Source organism: Gopherus evgoodei, chromosome 4 (genome assembly GCF_007399415.2).
Source record: "Gopherus evgoodei ecotype Sinaloan lineage chromosome 4, rGopEvg1_v1.p, whole genome shotgun sequence".
In the NCBI taxonomy this organism is placed as follows: domain Eukaryota; kingdom Metazoa; phylum Chordata; order Testudines; family Testudinidae; genus Gopherus; species Gopherus evgoodei.
Window position 1 is genome coordinate 45,732,699 of NC_044325.1, and position 15,387 is coordinate 45,748,085.

General features: G+C 54.1%; 1 protein-coding gene across 6 annotated transcripts in view; it reads left to right on the plus strand.

Moving 5' to 3' along the window:
* LTBP2 (latent transforming growth factor beta binding protein 2) overlaps window positions 1-15,387 on the plus strand; it is a 128,433-nt gene that overhangs the window by 100,987 nt on the left and 12,059 nt on the right. For 2 of the 6 annotated variants that reach the window (XM_030559159.1, XM_030559166.1), the window contains 15 exons: window positions 453-578; window positions 1,322-1,450; window positions 2,280-2,399; window positions 3,094-3,213; window positions 3,494-3,616; window positions 3,917-4,042; window positions 4,687-4,812; window positions 10,421-10,543; window positions 10,850-10,975; window positions 11,237-11,359; window positions 11,753-11,884; window positions 13,526-13,651; window positions 14,386-14,529; window positions 14,917-15,108; window positions 15,245-15,328. In XM_030559159.1, the coding sequence (XP_030415019.1) occupies window positions 453-578; window positions 1,322-1,450; window positions 2,280-2,399; window positions 3,094-3,213; window positions 3,494-3,616; window positions 3,917-4,042; window positions 4,687-4,812; window positions 10,421-10,543; window positions 10,850-10,975; window positions 11,237-11,359; window positions 11,753-11,884; window positions 13,526-13,651; window positions 14,386-14,529; window positions 14,917-15,108; window positions 15,245-15,328 (1,920 nt within the window). The remainder of the gene's footprint in view (window positions 1-452; window positions 579-1,321; window positions 1,451-2,279; window positions 2,400-3,093; window positions 3,214-3,493; window positions 3,617-3,916; window positions 4,043-4,686; window positions 4,813-10,420; window positions 10,544-10,849; window positions 10,976-11,236; window positions 11,360-11,752; window positions 11,885-13,525; window positions 13,652-14,385; window positions 14,530-14,916; window positions 15,109-15,244; window positions 15,329-15,387) is intronic. The other 4 variants (XM_030559161.1, XM_030559160.1, XM_030559163.1 and 1 more) reach the window with 4 other exon arrangements.

Here is a 15,387-nt window from a genome sequence, read left to right on the forward strand (position 1 = left end):
TTTTCGTCCTAGCTCTCTATGGGCTTTCCCTGCTTTTCAGCGCAGGGGCTGGGGCCAAGGTGTCCCAGCCTCCTGCTCTTGCTCAACCCAGCTAGGCACAAGTAGAGACGATAGGCAGCGCCTAGCTGCAGGGTTCTGGAGCCCTGGGAAGCCACATCTACCCCACTAGGCGCACTGACTCAGGCCAACCCACAGGTGCTGGCCATTAGTGCTCCCTCTCCATTCTTGGGCACTGGGGGTCCATCCCTGTTGTTATGGCTGGAGGCTGCTGAGGCCCAACTCTGCCAGCTGTCTGAGGTGCAGGAGCCTCAGATCTGTCTCCCATTCTGTCTGTGAAATGGGGGTGGTGCTAGTAACTGGGCGGTGGGCTGTGGAATAGGGAAATCCCTGTACTATATGCTGGGGTACTGGGGAGCAATGGCCTGTGACTTCACCCTGTCTGTCTCTCTCAGAAATGGATAGATGCGCCTCTGTACCTGATCCATGTGGCCCAGGCACTTGTGTGAACCTGCCCGACAGATACAGCTGCATATGTGGCCCTGGCTATCAGCTGCATCCTGGCCTCCCTCGATGCATTGGTATGTCGCTAGCTCTGATGTTTCTAAAGGGGACACTAGGGAGACAACGGCTATCAGAAATCCTGGGGCATGTGGCGAGAGGCTGGCTCCTGAGCAGGGGCGGCTCTGTTTTTTGCCGCCCCAAGCACGCCAGTCAGGCAGTCTTCGGCGGGATTTGGCGGCATTTCTGCAGGTGATCTGACAGTTCCGCGTCTTCACATCTTCTGCCGAATTGCCGCCGAAGCTGCGGGAGCGGCGGATCTCCCGCAGAAATGCTGCTGAAGGCCTCCTGACTCCTGCCCTCATGCCAACTGGCACGCTGTCCCCCACAGCTTGCCGCCCCAGGCACATGCTTGGTGCACTGGTGCCTGGAGTTGCCCCTGCTCCTGAGCACAAAGCCTGGCCCCTTGCAGGGCACCAGCCCCGCTGCCTTCCTCAGCAGAACAAACCTGTGGCCTGGGATCATTCTCTCTGTCCTGCTTCCCCAGTTTTAGTAGCCAGGGGAAGTTTGAAGGGCAGAATCATCCCTCTCCCTCCATGTGTGACAATGCTGCCCTCCAGTGGTGGATGGCAGACAAACAAGGGCTTGTCCCATCCCTGCAGGGCCCTCATGTCATCAAGAAGCCTCCCTGGGGAGGGAAATGCTGAGTGTGGGAGGTGGGTCCCCTAAGGCCCGTGCTCATCCCATCTCCAGCATTGTCTGTAGGAAACGGGAGGGCTAATGGTAATGCCCAGGTGACCGTGTTCCTCTACTCTGGACCCAGATGATGATGAGTGTATGAGAGATCCCTGCGCTGGGAAGGGTCACTGCATCAACAGTGTGGGCTCCTACTCCTGCCTCTGCTACCCGGGATACACCCTGCTTGCCTCCCAGGGTACACAGACCTGTCAGGGTAAGTGATGCTCCAGCCGGCACACGCTCACAGCCCCATGGGGCACCTTGCCTGCAAGGTTCCTGTGACCTCCCTCGGCTACATGTTTCCTGGGTAATGGGGATTCCAGCCTCCTCCTTCATATGGGCTTCCCCCCCATCCCACTACTGCCTAAGCCTGCCCTAGGAGGACCCCTCATGAGGGGGCAGAGGAAGTTGCATTCTCCTTGCTCGTTCCCCCAGCCTCTCACTGGGGTGGGGCAGTGAGCAGTGCAGGCTGGGGGGAAGACTCCTCCAGAAAACCTCTCAGCTTGGGGCATGTCTGACCCAGAGGCCAGTGGCATGGAGCCCAACTAGCCCTGCATCCCCTGCCCTGTGTCCCTAGCACCCTCCCCAAGCATCTGGAGAGGGCAGGAGGCAGCTCATCAGAACGTCACCCACTGGTAGCTGGCAAGCAGCCCTGCTTCTTGCTCCACTGCTGGTCTGGGCTTGTTATTAGCTGGGCCCTCTGCCAAGCAAACAGGAAGCCCTGGCGCTGGCCCAAACTTCCTCCAGCCTGTTTTGGCATGCGGGGGTGACAAGCAGCAGCAAGGGGGGCTGGGGCATGGCAGAATGGAGGTGTGAGTGACACAGACCCGTGGGAACTCTGGCCATGAGTACAGCGGGGCGCTGCCATTCCTCCTCATTGGCATGAGGGTAGAGGTTGGCTCTCAGAAGGGATTTGACTGAGGGGCAGGCAGTGTGGGTTTGTGGCAAAGGGACAGGGAGGGTTCTGCACACAGGCAGAGCCACCTCTCTCACCCTTAGCTGAGCCCAGTTCCCTGACAGGACCTATCCTTGGGTGCTAATAGATCTGAATGAGTGTGAGCAGCCCAGCATGTGCCAGGGGGGGCAGTGCACCAACACACCTGGATCATATCACTGTGAGTGTGCCAGGGGCTACATCATGGGCCACACAGGACAGTGCGAAGGTGAGTTTGTTAACCTCCTCTGCGTGAGGGGCTCTAGCCCCTTTGTGCAAACCTCAGCTCTCTGCGCCCCCCTCCCTCCAGATCTGCGCTGAGGTACCTGCACCTTCTCACTTTGTCAGTTCAGTCCCCTGGTACAGTCTGCCTCCACTTGCCTGGGGGACTCCCCACCCCCCTGCGGGAGAGGGAAGCTCTCTCCCCAAGTTCATTCCCCTTCAAACTCTCACTCCCACCTCAGGCCCAGTGGGACCCATCCTGAGCCCTTTCTTCTGGCCGGGAAAGGGAATGCGTTTTGTTCTGGGCTGGTGCTAGTCTTTGGAGGTTTGGCATCTGTCATTGCTTGCCTCTGTTTGAGCCCTGGGCTGGCAAGTACATTGAAGGTATGATGTCTGCAGCCAGCTGCATGTACATAGCATGTCACACTGATTGAAAATCAAAATGGGCATCCTAATAGGTGTGGGAACAGGCCACAGAGACAATGATGACAACTGGGACTCGTGAGAACCTCCTTCTGGCCCCAAAGTCGGTGCACCATCGAGCCCATCTGCTTGGAGTCACGGTCACTCTTACTTTGGCCAGAGCTGGCTCAGAAGGTTAGATGGAGCTGACTGTGGTCCCAGCTGTGAGGATGTTCTGGATAGGACTTGATTTGTCTCTCTCTTTTCCTGGAGTCTGAAAGCAGGGGGTCTCTTTGCAGACATTGATGAGTGTGCTGACCCCAGCACCTGCCCCAGAGGGAGATGTGTCAATGCACTGGGCTCCTATGAGTGTCTCAGCTGTGCAGCCGGTTACCAGCCGATGAATGGAAGATGCGTTGGTAAGGAGGCAAGAGCTGTTCCCCCCCAAGACCCCTCCCCACCTTGTGGAAACTCCCTCTTGCGTGGCAGCAATTCCAGCCCTGGCCAAGCACTCCTGGGGCTGTACTGTGCCACACAAGCCTTGTGGGCAGGCGCTGGCTGTGGTAAATGGCAGGCAGGAGAGGCTAGTGTGTGCACCCTGAGTACCACGCCCTGCAGAATTGGATTGTGGGGAGATCCCTGGTGATTTCAGAGCACCCCTGTTCCTGGATTGATGGGCCCCTTTGCTGTGTCTTGCAGATGACGATGAGTGCTTCACCGTGGGAATCTGTGCTCATGGACTGTGCATCAACCTGGCTGGTTCCTTCAGGTGTTCCTGCTACCATGGCTATGAGGTGACAGCAGATGAGAAGAGCTGCCAAGGTATCCTATCCTCTACCAGAAGCTTTTGGACCTAGTCCAACTCCTAGTGAAGTCTGAGGCATTGATTCCATTGAGCCTGGGGCATTCCTGAGTGCATGGCCTGGCTGCCTGTACCTCCCTGCCCCAACCTGGGTAGCTAGGTCCTGAGATCCTGTGGGAATACCCTCTCTCCCTCCTTATCTATTATTGATCTATTCCCCTCAGTGCACCGGGCTCTGAGAGGAAGCTCTGCCTCTCCTGTGCTCAGACTTGGCCCCTCCTCCCTGTCCAGCTCTCACTCTGGTTTGTGGGTTTATTTAGATATCAATGAGTGTGCGACCCACAACGCCTGCCCCATGGGACTCTGTATCAACAGCGAGGGCTCCTTCTCCTGTGCAGCCTGTGGTGCTGGATACACCGTGTCCAGAGATGGCAGCATGTGTGAAGGTATCTCCTGTGGACTGATGAGATGTGTGGGTGCCAGGGAGACTGGATTCCGTGGGAGGACATGCTTGCAGTTAGGAGAAGGCCATTGGTGGTGTCCAGGGCTGGATCTCTAGCTGTGGCTGCAGAATCTCACAATGTGCATGTCACTTGGGTCACTGGGCATCCCCCAGCCCAGCTGAGGCAAAGCTGACAGCTTGTGGCACAACATTTGCAGGCTGCAGTTGTAATCAGTGCCCCTAAGGCTGAGTCTCTGGCCCTCGGTCTGCATCACTGGTGGCCTGAGCTGAGCCACTCTTCCTGCAGCAGCTTCAAGCTGAGCTCCCTGCACTCAGGAGAGCTTCTGGGGAACAGCCCCCTGAATCTCAGCGAGACCCACTTAGAGAGCAAAGGGCCTACCTAGTAAACCTGCTTCAGTGGTTTAGCTTTTGCAGAGCAATAGAGAGCTAGAGGGGGTTTCAAGGGAGGTCAGTGGGGGCCTGCAGGTGTTCAGAGAGGGACCACTGCAGCTTTGGAAAGGAGTCTGTGAGAGTCAGAGCTAATCCCCCAGCTAGCTGTGAGTACCTGGTGGGCAGGGGAACGGGGGAGCAGAGTAGGTGTGCCCTGTCCTTCATCTCAGCCGGAGTTCCAGTCTCTGCTGTCCCCAGATATCGATGAATGCAGCTCACCCACTGCCTGCCCCTTGGGAATCTGTACCAACACGGATGGCTCCTTTGCCTGCCGAGCCTGCGATGCTGGCTACATGCTCTCCTCCAACAGATTCACCTGTGAAGGTAAATCGCCCAGACTGCTCTCTGCCTCTGCTGGGAGCTGTGTCTGCAAATCAGGCAGTAATAAGTGTGTTTGTAGTGTCAGACTTGGAAGCCAGTGGTCCTGCTCCCGATTTGGGTCACACCTCCGGTTGGGTCACGGCCCTGGGTCAGGTCAGCTTAGCCCTGCACATTGGCAGCACATCATGTTTGGAGGGGTAGGGAGTATCTGAAGCGAAATGATCAGCTCTGGGAAGGGGTACAGGTACCCAGCTCATTAATGAGATTCTCAGCTGATACTAATTTAGGGAGAGCTGCAAGCCCCAGTGAGGACAGCATAATACAAAGAGTCCTAGAGAGACCAGAAACACAGGCAGGGAATAGCAGAATGGGATTCTGTTCAGAACAACATGGCTAATATGTCTGGAGAAAACAACCCCGAGCCTAGGTCGTCAGTGGGAGCGGGAAGGCATGGCTGAGAAAGGCATGGGGCAGTAAATTAGGAATTTCGGATGCAGTGTGGAAGCAAACAGGGCCCCTTTGGGCTGCAGGCACAGAGCTATTGTGTCTCTGACACAGGGGAATAGCCAGGTCCTCTTTTGTGCAGCGCTGGTGCATTTATTGTGGGCACCTTTTTATCAGAAAGATATTGGCAAATCAGAGGGAGTTCAGAGAAGACCAGCCAAGGTGATCAGGGGGCTGAGTTATAGGTAAGGCTACGATTATGTCACAGAGGTCGTGGAAGTCACGGAATCTGTGACATTGGGGCACCGTAGCAGCCCAGCCAGCACTGGCAGTGGGGGGCCTCCTGCAGCAGCCAGCTCAGCTCTCTGCCCCTGCAGGTGGTTGGGCCCCCCCTCAGCTCCCAGCCCTGCAGATCCCTGGGGGATCCCCCCAGCTGCCAGCCACTGGGCAAGGATGGGAGCCCACAGCTCCCAGCCACCGCAGCAGGACAGGCTGCTGGACCCTCCTCCCTCCCCGTTTTGTCAAGGATAATTTTAGTAAAAGTCAGAGACAAGTCACGTCTTCTGTGAATTTTTGATTTTTTGCCCATGAACCGTCCCTGACTTTTACTAAAAATATCCATGTCACAGTGGTAGCCTTAACGGTAGGGAAGCGTGAAATGAGTAAAACCTGTGGCTAAGCCTCAACTCCAGAGACAGAGGGACCTGGGAGGAGTTTATAAATGTCTGCCAGGTATAAACTGCAAGGCAGAGAGGAATTGTCTAGGCCCGTGGTGCAAGGGTTAAAAGCAAAACAAAATGAAAATAGGCAGAGGGTTTACAAGACACGGGCAAGCCAGTGAAAGAGGGAAAGCTGGCAAAAGGGTGATGAAATAATAAAGGCCCCAGTTCAACAAAGCATTGAAGAACAGACTTAACTTCAAGCATGCAAGTTGTGGTATTGAAGTCACCAGGACCGCTCTCTGTCTTAGGGTACGTCCACACTGCAGGCGCTACAGCAACACGGGTGAGTTTCTATTGCTGTAGTAACTGGGCGATAGCAGTACGCCCTGAGCAGCATTACTAGGTCTACTGAAGTTTTAGGGGCAGGCTCTGAGAGTGCTTTGCTAAATAGGGATATGGTTACTCGTTTGCTTAACGGTAAGCATATGGATAAGTGTTTGCAGTGTTATTGGCAATAATAATAATAACCAATAAAAGTAATAAGGGCGTTACACTAGATGACCCTTACAGTCCCTTCTAACCCTATGGTTCTATGAATCAGGAGGACTGGGATGAAATTGTGGAAGGAAAAGCGAACGCTGGGCCTCAGCACAAACTCCTAGACAGTGAGATCTGTCAGACCACAGCAGACCTTGTGGAACAGAACTCGAGACTTCCCTAGTAACTGCTAAACCTGTGGTTGTTAATTGTTCCATTCCCTAGGCCCTGTCGTAACTTGTGGGTGGGTTTTTTTTCCAAGTGTAGCTCTAAGGCTGTGCTCTGTCGTGCATATGTGAAATTGTGGTGTAGAACATTTTATGTTGCTAAGTTACACAGCAGTGGCAGAGCCACAGGTGAAGTGTACAGAGACTCCTGCCAACCGGTCCTCTATACCCAGCTGCACCAGCGTAGGTTCTGGATCAGCCACATATTTTGCAGGAAAACTGCCTTAGGAGTGTGACTGAGAGAATTTAAGGTTATTTGTTTCTCCCATTCACCCAGCTGTACAGGCCTCAGAGGAGAAGAAAAAATAGAACTATAATATTGTTTAGACCCCCCCCTCATGAAAATGACCTAAAATGGAATTTCTGCGTCTCCTAATGCCTGAAACCCTGCATTGGGAATACCCTCCCCCAGCACCTTTCTGCTGGTATCAGGGTCACCTTTCGGACCCAAGATATTGGACCTTAAATCTGTCTCTGGCCCAGTGCCTGTCATGGGTCTTCAGCAGGGATATTTTTGGAGAGAAATCCCACATTTGAGGGCAAAGAAGGAAACATTTTTGTGGCAGGTTTTGTTGTTTGTTATGTGAAGCAGTTCAGATGGCTGCAGTGGTGGAGAAGGGCCCTTTGCAGATGGATCAGTAGGCAGAGTGCAGATGTAGTCCAAGGTGCTTGATAAAGACCCCCTGGTGATGAGCATGGCATGAAAAACTAGTAAGGGAGAACTGTAGCTTCTCTCATGGCTGGACAGTGGAGCACCTGGGAACCATCAGCATACAGATGGTAAATAAACCAACTAACAGGGGTCTTCCCGGCTGTTTGTTTGGGGTAAAACTCATGGGCAGAGGCACACTGCGTCTGGTGGTTCCTCCTGGAGAGGGAGAAGGCATCTTGGCCACTTTTCTTCTTCCTCTAGGTTTACAGCTGGGTCTGAGGCACACACAGGAAATGAGGTAAAGTTTCCATGCTCCTGATGGGATGGAAGGATTGCACATTTCATTCCGTTTGTGGGCTAGTCATGTGACTCCCTCTTTAGATGGGTCTTTCCCGGCATGTCACTTCCCTGTGCTCGCTGCTACAGCAGCTTGGGGAGAGAGCACTGAGGGAATGTTATCAAGTGTTTGGTGACTGACCCCAGGAGAGACTGTTCCAGTCTTCCCCTGCTGGATTGGTGACCATGGCTCTAGATTTTGGGTTTTGAGTGTGAAGAACAATAAGGGTTTTGAGATGGCTCACAACAAATGAACTAGGGCATGGATTGTCTGCCAGGGAACTGATGGAAGCTAGGGATGTTTTAGAACTGAGTGGTAGGAGTAATCTTGCCCTAGGGCATAAATGAATGGTGCCCTGTTGAGTACACCGTGCACTTGGCACTTAGCAGAGGCGCAGTCCCTGCTCTGCCCTGAGGAGCTTTCAAGCTCAGTGTTTCCACCTCTAACTTCTGTGATGGGAACAGGCAGAACAAGAGAGGTGGGGAATATTGTTGGTGCCCTCTGCAGCCCGCAGGCTGGTATTGATGGGGAATCAGTCCTCTTACTCATGTGCTTTCTCACAGTCAGAAAAGCTGCACCCAGGGGCCCCGGGCCCTGTCTGGCAGGCTCAGGGGACTGAAAATGTAGCAGAAATGCTGTTTCCTTCTGAGGGCGTGGAGGATCACACCTCCCCTGGATGGACCAGTGGAAGGGTGGGAGTAAGGAGCTTTCGCTGCCCTGTGGGAGGGTGGAGAGCTGCCTCCTGCATGCATTAGCTGAGCTGAGTCGTGCTCCAAAAGAGGCAGGTGAATGGGACAGTCCAGGGTGACAGAGCCAGCTGAGGCCGAGGCTACATCTAGCTGTCTACGGTGGACACGGTCATGCTGGGAGATGGAAACCCATTTCCCTTAGTATTACCTGCACACTCTAGGGCACCCCAACTTTACTCTTCTGTGGGCTCCAGGCATAACCCAGTTAATTTAGGCACCCCACCCTTACCCAGCTCCTAGAGCTCAGGGCCTAATTTTCTGTGGGTTTGCAGCACTATTTACCAGTGAAAGAGCCTTACACAGTAATATTCTTAACTTCTGTTTATTAAGAGTTATCAAAACAGAATACACACGCTAAGCATACATTGCTCCCAATAAGGACGACAGACTTTTCCTGGTGGCCAGTCAGGATCAGGTCGCCCGCAGCTCCTCCAGCTTCTGTGTGGTGTGATTGGCAGGGTGTTTAAATCTGGCAGCTCTGATCTTGGGCTGTGTTCTGGCGTTGGTTCCAAATAACTTCCTTTTGGACCCCAGTTTATATAGTGAAACTTGAATCCTGCTTAGCTGTACCTTAACCCAGTGGTTCTCAACCTTTCCAGGCTACTGTACCCCTTTCAGGAGTCTGATTTGTCTTGTGTACCCCAAGTTTCACCTCACTTAAAAACTACTTGCTTACAAAATCAGACATAAAAATACAAAAATGTCTCAGCACACTTACTGAAAAACTGCTGACTTTCTCATTTTGACCGTATAATTACAAAATAAATCAATAGGAATATAAATATTGTACTTGCATTTCAGTGTGATAACGTGAGCCTTAACTGAAGCCCAAGCCCTGCCGCCCAAGGCTGAAGCATGTAATTTAGCTTTGTATGGCCCCCTGTGGCATGGGCCCTGGGCAAATCCCTGCTTGCCGCCCCCTGATGCTGGCCCTGCACTTGCAACCCCCTAAGCCCATCCCATGACCCCCCTGGGGGCTACAACCCCCAGATTGAGAAACACTGATCTAGATGAGTTGAATACCCCCTGGAAGACTTCTGAGTATGCCCAAGGGTACATGTACCCCTGGCTCAGAACTACTGTCTTAAACAGTCATTTTAAACTGAAGTACTACAAAATAATTCTTTGACTAATCCTAACATATTGTGAAATAATTCTTTAACCAATCATACCCCACCACCTTAATTGATTTAAATCTTGCAAAATTAGTTATGGACCAGACAGAAACAATCAAAGAACCAGACAGAAACCATGCAGATAAACAATAGAGAAGTAGGAACCATAAAGGCAAAACAATAAAGTATAGATTTCACAATTACAAAAGTTTCCTTGCCAGACAGAATGCTGTCAAACAAAGTCTTCTTTAAACATCTTAAAATCTGCCTCAGACCTTACATTAGTGTCATCTCATCCCTCCTCCTTACACCCACCCAGACCCGTACCATCACCCAAAGAGTTCTCCTCCCTCCTTAGAGCTTACACCCTGCAGGTAATAGCAGGTTGTTGGCCTGTTCCTCAGCCATATCTTAGCCCAAAGGAACAGATTTAGTTCCTTCAACTTTTCATTATTAATGAAACTCTTAAAGCACTGATGACGGCTGGGGGAGGGCCAGGAGATTTTAAGGGATGGCTGGGAGGATGAGGATGGGGCGTTTCCACAGACAGGAGAGAATAAGGGGCACCTGTCGGGGAAGGGTTAGGCAGCCAGGAGAGTGGGGTCAGATGGGGTGTTTGAGAGTGTTGGGGCATTTCACTGACGTACACTCTTGTGCCGTTAGCATGATCCTTGATCCTTCCGTGTAGGCAGCCCCAGGATCGCACTGTGGGCTGACAGCCAGGGGCTCTGCACTCAGCAGGCAGGAAGGTCTCTGAACACTAACCTGCCTTTGGCTGTCAGAGGCCTGAATTGCTGCTGCCCTTGGCCTCTGTTTGTTTGTGGCAGTTGCTCATTGCGCACCCTCACTGGCCTTGACTCTTAATCCTGTGCCTCTCTGCCTGGACAGATATTGATGAGTGTGAAGACCCCACCGTTAGCTGCCTTGGAGGAGAGTGCCTGAACACACCAGGCTCCTATGTCTGCCACTGCCGCCCTGGATTTGAGCTGCTCAACGGCACTGTGTGTGAAGGTACTAGCCCTGTTCCCCTTTGGACCCCACCATGGAGTCTGGGGCATCTGCTGGGAATTCCCATTTCTACCCATGCAGGGGGATTGCAGTGCAGCCTGGGACGACCAGCCTGTGGAGCGCTGCCCCAGAGCATTAACCAAATACGAGTTCACCACTGACGCACTCCCTGTACCTGCAATGAGACGGCTGGATGGAACCCTAAACCTTCCCAGGGCCTGCCCTGTGCGGGCTGGGGGAGCGGGGAGGGGCCCTCCTGCCATCTGCCCCCAGCCAATTGTGTGTAGCTAACTCACGTTTCCCTTGCAGACATGAATGAGTGCCTGGCCAGTGAGATCTGCAGCCCCAATGGCGAGTGTCTGAACAGCCACGGATCCTATTTCTGTATTTGTGCTCCTGGCTTCTCAAATGCAGCTGGGGGAGTCAGCTGTCAAGGTGAGCAACTGGGACAAATGGCAGCAGCTAAATGTGCATTGGACCCTGGCTATTGCCCTGGGCTCTCCCTTGCCCCGACCGCCCCCTGACTCTCCCCCTGGGCTTTCCTCTGCCCCTGACTATGCTCTCTCCTTTCCCTGGCTGTGGTCCCTTATCCCCTCCGCCGTGGTCTCTGCCCACTGGGGATAGTATTTATTGTGCAGGGACCAGTATACACCCGTCGGACAGCCTCTGTGCTGATCTTCATCTTGTCTCTTCCAGACGTGGATGAATGTGCAGACAAATCCCGGTGTTTGCGAGGCCAATGTTTCAATACGGAGGGCTCCTACAGATGTTTGTGTGAAAATGGCTTCAGGCACTCACAGGAGACTGATGACTGTGTAGGTAAGCGCTGGTCTCGGGGGAACACAGGGCTCTCCCCAGATCACTGGCGTACGTATGAGGGTCTCCCTCCTTGTGCAGAGGGAACGCTTCTGCTCCAGGTACCACTGACACTCATCACTTCATTCCTGCTCCAGAGCCACAAGGCCTCTGCCCCTTCATTGGTTCTCCCACTAGCTATGCCTCGACAAAGGGCCCCAGGCCCCACAGTGGTTTTGTGCGGAGGGGGAGGGCTAGTATCAGGTAATTAGTGGATTTGTGGGGCAGTTGCCACAGACCCCCAGTGTGTTGGAGGTCTGGTCCCACCAAGGCTCTCCAGTTGGGTTGTGGGGTCGCCAGTTGACTGTCCCATCTCTTTGCCCTTCTCCTTCTGTGTCCGTTGTCACCGGGTGACAGATGTGGACGAGTGTGTGGATTTCGGGGACACAGTGTGCGGCACATGGAGGTGCCAGAACACCCCGGGTTCATACCGCTGCGTTATGGGCTGCCAGCCTGGCTTCCACCGGACACCGCTGGGTGACTGCATTGGTGGGTACCGCTGCGTGCTCTCTTGCTGTGATCTGTGCTCTCTCCTGGGGGCAGGGCGGGGCGGGGGGCTGGCTGGCTCAGTTGGCATCCTGAGGATAAAGCTTGCTGCCCAAGCCAGAAGCAGGGAGGCGCCTGTGGTCGTGTCCCCGGTTAGCGATGGAGAGGAGGAAGTGCTTGGCCAGCGTAGATGTAGATAATGCTGAGTGCTTGTTTTCCTGGCTGTTTGTGTCTAGACTTCTCTCTTCTTGGCATTTGGTAACAGACGCTGCATTGTGCAGCTTTTCCTCTTAGGGAGATTCCTGGGGAGGTTACAGTCCATTCCAGGGCCAGGATTGTATTGCAGCGCAGAGTCCCCCAAGAGGCAGCAGCCTGCTGGGGTTCCTGGCTGTGTCTAGCTGCCTCCCTGAGGCTGCTGGCTGAGCTGTGCTCTGACAGAGGCTGGTTGCTTGGCTCTGAGGTTGGTGCATGGAGATCCCCCCTGCAGAGCCCTAGGGTTGGATTTAGGGCTCCCAGCCAAGGGCAGCATTGAAAGGTGACACTAAAAGGAATTACTGTGGCGTTAAAGAGTCCCCCAAACTCTCATAAGATTGTGCGAGGGGGAGGCTTCGCCAGCTGGGGCCCAGCACAGCCACTAACACCATAGGTTAATGCCATCTGAGCTCCACTTCTGCTCCTTAACGTCTGGACAATGCCAAGCTGCAAACATGCAGCTTCCTCAGCTGCTGTGAGGAGATCTCGCACCCCATGCAGCAGTGGGAGGGATATCAGGGTGCACTGTGCACCTGCAAGGTCACACCCTCTGCCAGGCGACCCAGCCCCTGCAGCCCTGACTCTTCCCAGCTTTGGGGAGGTCTGCGGGTGTAGTTATAGGCAGGTGAGGGGTCCCAGCAAGCCTCTGATTGTGCCTGAGAGGCCATAAAGCCAGGGTTTGGGGGCTTGTGGGATCTGTGTGTGTGGGGAGCAGGCTCTGCACAGCTGCAGGCAGAGCTTTCCATGGGTCAGGGTGAGGAACTGAGGAAGGAGAAAATGTGCAAGTCTGCCCTGATCAGCAAGGAGGTCAGGAGCAGGAGAGCACAGTCCCTATCTGTGTTCAGGGCCCCATATGCTCCCACATTCTCCCATAGGCCCCTGTACACTAGCCTGTAACACTTCATATTCACTTATTCTATCCTGTATCAGCCCAAACTCCCCTATCCTTGTCAATAATCTCCATATTCTCTATACCTACCCATGGCTCCATACCCATTTGCATTCTTCCTGTCTCCTATACTTTCCCATATACCTCCCTATATCCCTCTATATCACCTGTCCCCCTAATTCCCCAACTCTGCCCATGTCCCCTGTGTACTTTTTCATCCCATCTCTACCCAGTTGGAGCATTGAATTGTATTGGAGGTTGCCCTTATGGTGGCTCTTCCCCCGTACTAAGTTGTTCCCCTTCCTTCTTGCAAATTAGGGAGGGGAGCTGGGCAGGCCTGGCCCTGTGATCCTGCGGCAGCAGGGGTTGAGAGCTTTTGCTTCGGGTATTGCCTGCCCCTGATCCCCAGGGGCTGACCCAGGTGGGGGGGCTCTGGGAGTGTGATGGGGGTGGTCTAGAGAAGGGAGGTTCTGCTCTGACCCAGGCCCTCCTCTCTCCTGCAGACATAGACGAATGTGCCAACGAGACGCTCTGCGGGAGCCACGCCTTCTGTGACAACACAGATGGCTCATTCCGCTGCCTCTGCGACAGTGGCTATGAGAACTTACCCCCAGGCCAGGACTGTGTAGGTAAGGGTCACTCAATGCTTCTGGCCCGATGCCTTCACACTGCCTCGGTGCCTGGGCCTGTATCTGCAGCACATTTGGCCCTGCACCCTTTGTGCTGCACGGATCAGTCTGTCCACTGTGGGGATGTCCCTTCCCGGCAGGGGATGGGAAAAATCCTTTCCCTGTGGCTCCCTCAGGATTCCTAGTAATGAAAGGTGTGCACAGGTCGGTGGGGCGGTGAGCAGGGGCAGGGGGAGCAAGTGGCCACCAAGTGAGTCTCCAGGACATGGGCCCTTTTCAAGCAGATGGACACAGGAGCCCCTGGAGGTCAGAGAAGCTCACTTGGGGGATTGAAAATGTGCAAGGCCAACACCTTCCACCAGAGAGGGGGCTGCACGTGAATGATGAAGGGGTCGATTATCGGGTGTTTACAGTGGAGTGTGCCTGAATCGCAGCAGTTGGAGGAGGAAATGCCCTGTCAGATCCCACCTAGTCCATTCTGGAGGGCCAGGGCAGGATCTATTCCCAGCACTCTGTCCAGGTGAGGTTTAAACGCTCCTGGTGAAGGGGCTTCCTGCATTTCATGGATAAGGAGTCCTCTTGGTGTTCAACACTGTGCAGTCCATCCACGGGCTCGTTCCCTCCCAACAGACACATACTGAGATACAGCCCCTATGGGGTGAAGAGCATCCGTGACTGTGAGGACTGTCCCACTGTGGGAGGCCTCAAGCCGTTTCCTTTGCCTTGTGCCACAGATGTGAACGAGTGTGAGCTGATGGTAGCCGTGTGTGGGACCGCACTCTGTGAGAACGTGGAGGGATCATTCCTGTGCCTGTGCCTCAGTGACCATGAGGAGTACAACACGGAGGCAGGAGAGTGCCGGCCACGAGCTGGCATGGGTGAGATCTCGCTGGGACAGGAGCTGGGTGCAAACAGGGCAGTACCAGCCAGGAACTGGCATGGGTGAGATCTCGCTGGGGCAGGAGCTGGGTGCTAACAGGGCAGTGCCGGCCACGAGCTGGCATGGGTGAGATCTCACTGGGGCAGGAGCCAGGTGCTGCCTGGGCATTGCTGACCATGAGGGGTGTGGGTGAGATCTCACCTGTGGGGATCTGTTCTGAAGGCTGAACAGTCGTGCCAGGGAGGCCACGTTGCCAGCTCAGTTTTCATCATGGGAGATTCTGGATGTGGGGTGACCTTCCCTAGGGCTCCAGAGCTCAGGCTGGGAGCTTGGCATGTCATTGAGGTCTTCTGTTGCAAATCTCTTGTGTTCTGTTGTCTCTCAGGGGATCCTGAGCGGCCCATAGCACCACGTCCTGCTGGCTCAGAGCGGAAGGAGTGTTACTATCACATCAGTGACGTCCAGCTGTGTGACAGCGTCCTGGCCAAAAACACCACCAAGGAGGAGTGCTGCTGCACCGAGGGGGCTGCTTGGGGGGACAACTGTGAGACGCATCCTTGCCCTATCCTGGGCACAGGTAGGGCACCAGCCCCAGCATTCCCGTCTCCTCACGCAGATCAGAGCAAATAGCGTGTTCACTGTGTCCCAACCTAATCGTAATACAAATTCCTGGGTTTTCTTTCCTCTCTGCCCATTTCCCTTCCTGTCTGCAGTGGAATACAGTGAGATCTGCCCAAGTGGGAAGGGCTATATCCCCGTGGAAGGGACTCTGCTCTTTGGCCAGACATCATACACAGGTACCAGCATCTTTCCTTTTCTTCTCTCCTCTCTGCGGGGCCTTAGCTACTAGAACAGT